Source organism: Myotis davidii, unplaced genomic scaffold (assembly GCF_000327345.1).
Source record: "Myotis davidii unplaced genomic scaffold, ASM32734v1 scaffold481, whole genome shotgun sequence".
Classification (NCBI taxonomy): domain Eukaryota; kingdom Metazoa; phylum Chordata; class Mammalia; order Chiroptera; family Vespertilionidae; genus Myotis; species Myotis davidii.
The window spans coordinates 283,033-294,791 of NW_006291201.1; the positions used below are offsets into that span (position 1 = coordinate 283,033).

General features: G+C 38.4%; 1 protein-coding gene and 2 pseudogenes across 3 annotated transcripts in view; 2 read left to right on the plus strand and 1 right to left on the minus strand.

Moving 5' to 3' along the window:
- Positions 1-11,759, minus strand: part of PHKA1 (phosphorylase kinase, alpha 1 (muscle)) — a 243,454-nt gene that overhangs the window by 167,803 nt on the left and 63,892 nt on the right. For all 3 annotated transcript variants that reach the window (XM_006764336.2, XM_006764335.2, XM_006764334.2), the window contains exon 6: positions 8,831-8,911. In XM_006764336.2, coding sequence (XP_006764399.1) covers positions 8,831-8,911 — 81 coding nt within the window. The remainder of the gene's footprint in view (positions 1-8,830; positions 8,912-11,759) is intronic.
- On the plus strand, positions 3,412-4,073 carry LOC102762736 (annotated as a pseudogene).
- On the plus strand, positions 5,763-6,631 carry LOC102764257 (annotated as a pseudogene).

An 11,759-nucleotide genomic window follows, 5' to 3' on the forward strand; every position in this document is an offset into this window, starting at 1 on the left:
GTACCAATCAGATACAAATTATGAACAACAAACATGCATCTATCAACAAGTGAATCTAAGAATCAAGTGAATAAATAATCTGGTGATCATAATAGAATCAGGGACATAGAAAAGGAATGGACTGACTATTCTTGTGGGGGGAAGGGGTGTGGGAGATGCAGGAAGAGACTGGACAAAAATCGTGCACCTATGGATGAGGACAGTGGGTGGGGAGTGAGGGCGGAGGGTGGGGCGGGATCTGGGAGGAGGGGAGTTATGGAGGGAAAAAGAGGAACAAATGTAATAATCTGAACAATAAAGATTTAATTAAAACAAACAAACAAACAAACAAACAAAAACCATAAAAGTTAAAGGGGAAAAAGGACAGTAAAAAATAACTATACTACAATTTGTGCAAGTTGGTAATAAATGTACAGCATAAAAAAGATAATTTTTGACAACAAAATCATAAAAGGGGAGGAGGAAATGAACTGAAATTGTACAGGTGAATAAAGATAAGAGGCAATTGGAAAAAAAGGACTATTGTATACAAGGGTGGGCAAAAGTAGTTTATAGTGTTCATATGGAAAATAATACAATAATCTATAATAATAAAAGGGTAATATGCTAATTAGACCAGACATCCTTCTGGACGTCATTCCAGATGAAGCCGGGGCCAGAGGGAAGCCAGCCCGGGTCCCAGGTGCCTGCAGAAAGCCAGTGCAGCTGGGGGAAGGAAGGCCTACTCTTGCATGAATTTTGTGCACAAGGCCTCTAGTTAATAAATAATAATACAGAATAAACTTTTTTTTCACATACTCACAACTATAAACCTACTTTTGCCCACCCCTATATATGAGACATTTTACAGAAACCTAATAGTACCACACACACACACACACACACACACACACACACACACACACACACACATTCAGAGCTGGGACAAGACACATAAAAAGAGATGAAACAGAAAACAAATCGCAGAAAACCACCAAACTAAAATAGCAGACAGAAACAGAAGTGTGGGGGAAAACAATGGAGATACAGAGCACCCAGAAAACAAAAGATAAAATGGCTATAGGAAATTCTCATATATCAATAATCACCCAAAATGTAAATGAACTGAACACACTGATTAAAAGGCACAGAGTGGTGGGATGGATTAACTAATAAGACCCAACTCTAATTTGCCTGCAAGAAATTCATCTCACCTCTAAAGACAAACAGGCTCAAAAAAGACTTAAATAAATAAAATCAGAAATGAAAGAAAAGTTACAACACCACGAGATACTGAGGATTATTCAAGAATACTATGGAAGTCCACAAGCTACCAGATTCAATAACCTAAAGGAAATGGATAAATTCATAGAAGTATACAACCTTCCTTGACTGAATCATGAAGAAGTGGAAAACCTAACTAAACTGATAACTAGTAAGGAAATCAAAACTAATGAAAAACCTCCCGTGTTTAAAATAAAAATATATTTGTACCATAGAACAGAAATATGTAAAACTATGTAGACTGTGAACAGGTATTTTCATAGTTTTGACTTGTTTCTTTTTTTTTTTATTATTAATTTCAGAGAGGAAGGGAGAGGGAGAGAGAGAAAGAAACCAGTGATGAGAAAGAATCATTGATCGGCTGCCTCCTGCTTGCCCCCTACTGGGGATCGAGCCCGCAGCCTAGGCATGTGCCCTTGATCAGAATCAAACCCAGAACCCTTCAGTTAACAGGCTGACACTCTACCCATTGAGCCCAAATCAGCTAGGGCTTGACTTGTTTCTTGATAAACTTGTTAAGACATTAGAGAAAGTTACACTTAATATAAATGAATGAATTAAACTGAATGAAACCTAAGAATTAGCTCAGCCGTGGGCAAACTACGGCCCACGGGCTGGATCTGGCCCGTTTGAAATGAATAAAACTATTGAAATAAAAGACCGTACCCTTTTATGTAATGATGTTTACTTTGAATTTATATTAGTTCACACAAACACTCCATCCATGCTTTTGTCCCAGCCCTCTGGTCCAGTTTAAGAACCCATTATGGCCCTCGAGTCAAAAAGTTTGCCCACCCCTGAATTAGCCTTTGATTTTTAAATATTTGTTTTGATAAATCTTGTCAATAAAAGTAACAAATTTTTTAAAAATCTCCAACCCCCCTCCCCACCAAAAAACACACAGCACAGATGACTTCACTGGTGAATTCTACCAAACATTCAAATACTTGATGCCAATCCTTCTCTACCTCTTCCAAAAAAATTGAAATAGAGAGAATACTTCCCAATACATTTTACAAGGCCAATATTACCCAGAAACCAAAACTAGGCAAGGACAACACACAAAAAGAAAATTACAGGCTAATATCTCTAATGAAGATGGATGAAAATTTCTAAACAAAATACTGGCAAATCAAATACAAAAATAAATTAAATGGATCATACAATACAATCTTGTGGGATTCATTCCATAGATACAAGGATGGTTAAGTATCCATGAGTCAATCTGATACACCACATTTAAAAATAGAATATAAAAATCATATGACCATATGGATGCAGAAAAAGCCTTTGACAAGATACAGCATTCATTTATGATAAAAAATTCAATAAAATGGGTATAGAAGAAAAGTACATCAATATAATAAATGCCATATATGAAAAACCCACAGCTAAATTATACTCAATGGTAAAAAAAATGAAAACTTCTCCTCTAAGATCAGTAACAAGACAATGACACCCACTCTCATAACTGCTACTCAGCATAGTACTGGAAATCCTAGCCAGAGCAATTAGGCAAGAAAAATAAATAAAAGGCATCCAAATTGGTAATGAAAAAGTAAAACTGTCACTATCTGCAGATGACATGATCCTCTACATAGAAAACCTTAAAGACTCCACCAAAAGCTATTAGGAACAACAAGTAAATGATGTTGTAGGATAAAAAAATCAATGTACAAAAATCTGCTGAATTCCTTTATATGAACAATGAAGAGAATGAAGAAAACCCATTTACAATTGCAACAAGAAAATAAAATATCTAAGAATAAACTGAACTAAAGAAGTGAAGACTACATGACATTGTTAAAAGAAATTGAAGACAAAGAAAGGGTAAGGTATTCCATGTTCATGGATTGGAAGAATTAACATTGCTAAGATGGCTATAATATCTAAAGCAATATACAGATTTAATGCAACCCTTACCTCAATCCCAATGTCATTTTTCATACAAACAGAACAACAACAATAATAAAAAAACACCCACAGTTTATATGGGATCACAAAAGATCCCAAATAGCCAACACAATCCTGAGAAAAAAAAGAATCAAAGCAAAGGCATCACACTTCCTGACTTCAGTAATCAAAACAGTATGGCATTGGAGAAAGGCTCTTCCTTTCAGTCTGGCCACAGCCATCAGGTAAGGCAAGATGGGCACTTACAAATACATCCAGGAGCTATGGAGAAAGATGCAGTCTTATGTAATGCGCTTCCTTCTCAGGGTGTGCTGTTGGCACTACCACCAGCTCTCTGAGTTCCACAGGGCCCCCCACCCAACCCAGACCAATAAAGCATACAGGTTGGGACACAAGGCCAAACAAAGTTATGTTATATATCAGATTTCCGTTAACTGTGGTGGCCACAAACACCTTGTTCCTAAGAGTTCGACCTACAGCAAGCCATCATGGTGTTAACCAGCTAAAGTGTACTTGATGTCTTCAGTCTGATGCTGAGGAGTGAGCTGGACACTGCTCTGGGGCTCTGAGCATCCTGAATTCTTACTGAGTTGGTGAAGATTCAACATATAAATTCTTTGAGGTTATCCTCATGGATCCATTCTAGAAAGCTATAAAAAGGAATCCTGACACCCAAAACAGTCCACAAGCACAGGGAGATGAGAGGGCTGACATTCGCAGGCTCCAAAAGCCGTGGCCTTGGAAAGGGCCACGAGTTCCACCACACTATTGGTGATTCTCTCTGTGCAGCTTGGAGAAATCACAATACTTCCAGCTCCACCTTTACTGCTAATATAAGTAATCTTTGTCAAATTCTTACCTAATAAACAATTTAGGGTGGTCATTTCTGCTTAAAAGTGTTCTTTAATTTGTTAAAACTAGTTGCCTGCATATTGTTTCGTGAATACATTATGAAATTATGAAAGTTAAAGTGCAATAACATTTGAAGACTAAAAGTGATGGAGTATCTCGTTTGTCATAAGATAAACACTTTTGTCTTTGCTTTATCTTATTAGAGGATTTAGTGGAGTCTTTAGTATTTAAAATGCTATTTGGTATAACAGGCATAAAGTAAATTCTTTGAAAGAGGAGTGCAGAACTAGCCATGTAGATTTGTTGGTACATGTGATAGAACCTACAGCTTTATTGGGATAATGCAATGTTCTGCTGGTTCACTCTCGAGAGGCTGTTTTTTGGAGTTTGGCAAGGACAAACATTTTTAAATTGAAATTTGCTTGGAAATGTGAAAGATATCCTAATCTCATGGCCCTATGTAGAAAAATGAAAGTTAACTTGGGGGTTCACATTTTTAGATGAACCCAATATAACTGTTGCTTCTGAAAAGAGAAAAGTGTAGAAGAATGCCACCATTTTTTAGAATTGAACAATCCTGTTGCAAGACAGTTCTCTTAAAATTAAACTGGCTGGTATACCTAAACAAAATTGACTTGGTCTCCACCATACTATTGACCTTCACATAAAAGGTAGAGGCTCCTGGTTCAATCACATGACTTTCAGGATCTGTGGAATACTGAATTTCATACAAAGAAGTGGTGATAATTATACTGGTATATATTTAAACTGATGAAAATTCGACATAGGGTAAATGAGAAGGAAATTACCTTTAGGTGTGTTGGGATAATTAGTAACCATTATGAACTCTCTAGCCACCTTGGGGGGTGGGGGGATATGATTGGCTTTATTTAAAAGTACTTCATTGCTTAGTCCAATCAGTCATACATTATTCTCATAAGGCTACTGAGGAAAGTCATGTAGCTGGCATAAACACAAGTTCATAGTTTCCAGTCTAACCTTATGCATTGTCTAGTTATTTTTCTCATCCCCACTCAAAGTAGTCTCAAAATCCGTATCATTCCACAAACTTCCCATGTTTTAAAATGTGCTCATCTTAATGTTAAAGCATACCACCACATTCTTTTTGCCTCTTGTCTTCCAATAGACCAGACTTCTGTTTCCCAGGGTAAATTTTAGCATGTAGGAAATATAGAAGAGTAAATGGCCCCAATTTCCAATTCTGGGTTTGCTGACTTATAAGTAGTTTGGTTTCCAAAAATGAACTGCTGGTTTCTTTTAAACCAATTTTTCTTGTTTTCCTCTGGGTTCTTAAAAGGCTCAATTAAATTATTTCCATAAAACATGTTAGACTCATAAGACCTCTTAAGACCTAAATTCCTTTCTACTCAAAAATCTTAAACCATCTATTTTGTGTGTAGAGGTTGTTCAACTAAAGGAATAAATGTTAAACTTAAAAAACCCCAAACAAACAGTATGGCCTTGACTATGGTGTTAGAGGGACAGCAGTGATCACACATCGGCTGCTGGAAGGAACTGGATTCTTGTTTCAGGCCACTATCAGAAAAGCTTAGTTTACTGTAAGGATCAGAAGATCTGATCCTGATTACAGAATCATAGGTTGTGTCTCCCAACTCATCCTTCCAAATATCACAGAAGAACTGTTAAGATTCCACCCGGGAAAATACTAGGAGTTTATGGAAGAGCAATAAGGTAGAGGATTATTGATTTCAATAAAAACAGGGTTGAATGAGTTCTAGAAAGCAGAGTTCTCAAACTCGTGGACAACAGTCTGCAGAAAAAGACAACTTCAAAATACCAACTACAAGCAATATGCAGAGAAGTAAGAATGAGAGGGGCTTCCTCAGGAAAGAAGACAGCTGGTCCACAGCAGAAGAATCTTAAACCTGCCCTTCTGAGTACATGGGGGGTTGCTCTGTGAACCCCCCTTCAGGATCCACGAGGAAGACAAGAAAGAACAAACAGAAGACTCCTGGAAATATAGACGGTTGTAGTAACAGTGAAGCCCCTCAGCTATCTTGGAAGAAAAGGGCTCAGGCAGACCCCATTGTTGAAATTGAGGAGCTATTTAAGAATAGAAAGAAAATTAAACATGAAGATTCCTGAAGGATTAAACCATGACTTCCTGAGGACTGGGACTTAGTTACCAGGCAGAAGCAGCTGTTTGCACTCCCTGCTAAGAAAAATGTAGATGCCATTCTGGAAGCATATGTAAATTGCAAGAAGTAGCAAGGAAATATCGATAATAAGGAATTTGCAGTGAATGAAGTTGTGGCAGAAAGAAATGAATACTTCAACATGATGTTTGGCACTCAGCTGCTCTACAAATTTGAGAGGCTTCAGTATGCCCCAATCCTCAATGCGCCACCGATGTCCCAGGATTATGGAGCACCACACTTACTGAGATTATTTGTAAGAATCAGAGCAATATTGGTGTATATGCTCCTTGATAAGAACAGCCTTACATACTTGTTGGGCTATTTGCATGATTTCCTAAAATATCTGGCAAAGAATGCTGTCACTGTTTAATGACAGTGATTACAAAGTGGCTGCATCTGAGAACCACAGCAATGCCCTGTGAGGGTCTACTGACCACTCATTGTCATATCTGGTATTTGTAAACACTATTTTTTCTTAGTCTTTTTCTTCTAAATTGATGTTCGTTAAAATTGTTAATGCATAACAGGCCTTATGCTTCTGTTTGTTTTATTTTTATTAAACATATTTTTATGGATTTCAGAGAGGAAGGGAGAGGGAGACAGAAATATCAATGATGAGAGAGAATCATTGCTCGGCTGCCTCTTGCACCTTTATACTGGGTATTGAGCCCGCAACCCAGGCATGTGCCCTGACTGGAATCAAACTGTGACCTCTTAGTTCACAGGTCAATGCTCAAACACTGAGCCACACCGACTGGGCTGTTTTCTGTTTTCTTTTAAACAGAAAATAAGAATGCAAACTCCTTTTCTCATTTCAGTTACTACCAGTGTATGCAGTAATTAGATAAAAAAGAAACATTCAGTAGAACATTTTCTTGCCTAGTTGACAACATTAGTTGAATGCTGGTGGTTTTATCCCTTTGACATTACACAGTTCTCTAATTATATGTTAACTAGAGGCCCAGTGCACAAAATTCATGCATGGGGGGGTGTCCCTCAGCCCAGCCTGCACCCTCTCCAATCTGGGACCCCTCGAGGGATGCCCAACTGCCCCGGCCATCTTGTGGTAGCCATCTTTGACCACATGGGGGAGGCTATCTTGTGTGATGGAGTGATGGTCAATTTGCATATTACCTTTTTATTATATAGGATGCCACATGCCAAAATGCCCTGATCCCTAATGCCCGAGGTTCAATTTAATGTATATACCCAAAAACCCATGCATTTGTGGTCTTTCTTATGGTGCTTGAAGTAAAACAGTCTATCCTCTGAAAGTCTATCTATGTTGTTCTTTAGGCATTCTATCTTTTCTCAAATTGTTGAAGGATGCTGGTTTGTTTCATCGTTTTTGTATTTGAGTTCAATGTATGTCCTAACCTGATAGTGATGGGGAATAGAAGACATTTTTTAGGGGCAAGCAATCTGAATCTGTGCCAGTAACCTAATGTACATTCTTGATAGCCTGTAATTAAGTCACTGCCCCTTTCTTAACAATCTGGTCTAGCAATACCTATTTACCTAAATACTCCCATTTTACAGAGGCCATAAAACATGAGTCATACACAGCCCCTGGAGTGGGTTATCAGCGTTGGTGCCAGGCCAGGCTTTGGGTGTGGTCTCATGTCCCCCATCCAGGCTTTTTGCAAAGCCCACAAATGGTTCGGAAACCTGATCCATATTTGAGGGACAAAGAAACCAAAGGGTGTAAAGGAAAAGCTTCCTCCATATTCACTCACTCAGGGATTTGGAGAACTGATCCCCTGAGTCATTGTACTAGTACATTTGAAACATCTGAAAATAAATGGGTTTATCCTAGACTTCTGAGTACTCCCTGTGTATTTTTCGGTCTCCTGGTAAATTCTGGAACAACAGAGGCAATGTATTATTGTGTAACCAGGGTTTTCTGGAGAAGTTGAATTTTAAGAATTGTATTTCAGATCTTATATAAAATTTGTTTCTAAATAAAAAAAAAATACAGTATGGTATTAGCAGAAAGACAGACACAGGCCAATGGAACAGAATTGAAAGACCAGAAATAAAGCCACAAATGTATGACCATTTTCAGAGGGAAGGTGGGGGATGGGGCAGGAAGAGATGAACCAAAGAACTTATATGCATAACCCATGGACACAGACAACAGTGCAGTGAAGGCCTAGGAGGCGTTAGGAGTGGGGAGGAGATGGTCAATGGGGGAAAACTGGGGATATTTATAATACTTTCAACAATAAATATTTTAAAAAACAAAACAACAATAAAGAGAAATGGTTCCATGATATCAAGCTTTGCCAAATGGTGTACAGAAGGACCAAAGACCTCCTTATTTTTGTTTTTGGAATGGTAGAGATAATGAGTTTAGTTTAAGATATGTTCTCTTAGGTCCTTGTAGGGTATGTAAGTAGAGATATGCTACAAAACTAGTTTGTATATATAAATCTGGATCTTATGAAAGATGTCCTCGCCTACATGTTCATAGTTCTATAGTAGAATCTGAATTTTACCTGTGGTTTAAAAGAACAATTAATTTGACGATGGTCCATATTCATGTTAAGCCTTTATCTAGTGCAAAGTTGTAACAGACTTCCTTACCCCATACCTGGGACAAACAAAGCAAGGAAAATTACCTTTGCCATTCCAACTGAACTGGCATTCAATTCTGAGATGCCTTGGTTGGTCTTGTCTCCACGTTCCCATATACCAAAGTCCTGCCGTAAAATAACCAACATAACATTAGCAAGTCATCACTACTACTCACTAGATCAGTGATGGCGAACCTTTTGAGTTCGGTGTGTCAGCATTTTGAAAAACCCTAACTTAACTCTGGTGCCGTGTCACATATACAAATTTTCTGATATTTGCAACCATAGTAAAACAAAGACTTATATTTTCGATATTTATTTTATATATTTAAATGCCATTTAACAAAGAAAAATCAACCAAAAAAATGAGTTTGCGTGTCACCTCTGACACACGTGTCATAGGTTCGCCACCACTGCACTAGATGCACAACCCTTGAATAAAAGGCATGCATAGTAGCTAATTTGACATATTTATGTGTACCCACAATGCTTATTAAGGATATGCCAATGAGGTGGGTTGCCCCATAGGTATTTTCCCAGTAACTTTAAATTTTTGTGGGGCTTCCAAGAAGTTGGCGGACTCCTGAACAGTTGATTCATACTAAGAACTACAGTTCAGTTGATCTGGAGAGGTATTTCTCAAAATTTTCCATCAAAGCAGGTACCCAAGGGGTCTACAAAATGGAGCCTAAACCACACCCTGGTACTTTATTTTAAATATCCATTGTAATTTTACTCTATATTGGCATTGAAAATGTACTATGCACTAACCTACGCACTTTACACTATTATCTTCCTTAATCATTATTTTATAGATGACAAAACTGAGCTTCAAAGAGAGGTTAAGTGACTCACCCAAGGACATACAGCTAATAAGTGACAGAGCTAAGATTACAGTTCAAGTACTCTCACTCCAAAGCCTACATTCTTAACCATTACTCTATACGCCCCCTTGATAATATAAAGATAACAGTTAAAATTAATTTTAACAAACTTTATTTTGAAATAACTTTAGATTTCCAGAGAAGTTACAAAAATAGTACAGTGAGTTCCCATATACCTTTACCTCAGCTTTCCTTAATGTTAACACCTGACATAACCATAGCACGACTGTCAAAACTAAGAAATTAATGTCAGAACAAGACTAGTTTACTTCTTCACTGCACCCTAAATTGGGGATTCCCATTGCTGTTAAATTGGTTCCAAGATCATCAGCTGACAGCATTCATTAGTGTGAGTCCTGCCAGCAACAATTATTAGTGGTGTTTCAGTGGTGATTTTCTAGTTCCTTCATTACCTCTACAATTTGTCACTAAGGAAGAGCTATCGTTTCTCCCCCATTTCTATATTCAGTTGTTTATATCAGTAGGAAATTATGGATATTTAGGTTCTTCTCTAGGTTGTAATAAAATGATATTATTTTGTTGCTCGAATTGTTCCAACTTTGGCCTTAGGGTGTTCTTCCAGGTTTGACATGCCTCATTCTTTTTGAACACTTCCTCACTTCTGTCACATGATGCTCCAGTCTCATCTTGTATTTTTCATATACCAGCCCAGGAACTGACCACCTCCATACGGAATCCTGTTTTCTTTTACTAGAGAATGATAGTTACAATCCAAGACTTGAAAAATGGTGCTCATTGTCACTATGGTGTCATTGCTTCTAGGCCCTCTCACTAAACAGAACTTGAACATACCCATGTGCATACATACATGCACATACAAACACACATACACACAATATACTTTACACACCTGTATTTATTTCCATATGTATCTTAAATTACTTTTCACATCAGATCTTGGAGTTAAAGCTTTAGGAAGGTAAGCCATATTTATCCCATGGATAGTCTGACTTGCCCCCAAACTCAGCTGTACCCTTGTTTGTGCAGCAAAGATTATACTCTCAGAAGGCACAAATATTAATTCTACTGCTGCAATCCTTAGCTGTAGTGGAGAGGCCAAAGAACCCTAATTTGTACCCAGGCCTATGATATTGGAAGGCAAAGTAATCAGTTAACAAATAATGTCTGTTTGCATCAAATATTGATAGGGGCAGAAATAGAATGTTGGGGAACCAGCTAAAATTATAAGAAATATTAATCATGCTCTGTTAAATGTGATTGTTTTGTTCTGATTAAAGAAGGCTGCTGGCAGCTGAACTTGGGTCCTGGGAAGTCACCTGGAAATGCAGCCTATCCTCCCCATTTGGAGCTGCCTATTATCATGGAAAGATTAACAACTTTGCTGCAGAAACCAAAATTGTCAGCCCTTTGAAGACTTCCAGCCCTTGTATATCACTAAGCCCTTTGAAGATCCCCAGCTCTCTGCTTACCTGTTAACTGCCCATATGCCCTTTTGCCTACTTCCCTTTGTATTTCTACCTATATAAGGGCTGGCTTATGGTGGGCTGCAGAGCAGATTTTGTGGACAACCGCTGCTCTCCCATATTGCCATCAATATTGGAATAAATGCTCATATATGATTCAACCCTGTCTGTGCTTAATTGGCTCGAGTAGTGACAGGCAGCATAAACCCATTGTTTGTCTAGTTACATCTTCTCCCTTCCTCTCTAGAAAAAAAGAAAAAGAAAAAAGTTGTGGTGAGAGAACAGGTCTTTAAGACAGACCCGGGTTACAGGAATCCCCAACTCCATCCCACCAAAGGCTTTCAAGAACTCCATATTCATTAGTGTATGTGGGAAGGTGGGGGTGTTCACAGTTGCTGGCAGGCTGAGCTGGGGATTGCCTTACAGAAGTCCTCAGGCCCTGGAGGACATATGGACAGAAGCTAATTCTATCTCCCAGATCTCCATGGCCTAGTGGCATTCAGGAATTTAAGGAGTCTTGCTTCCGCATCTCTGGCTGGCAACTAGACAAGTCAGCCCCTGATAATGTTGTAGTCCACCTGCCAGCAGGAAGGAGGCACTGTCCAGAGAGCAGAGTAGGCAAGTGGTGGGTGGGGTAGAAGTCCA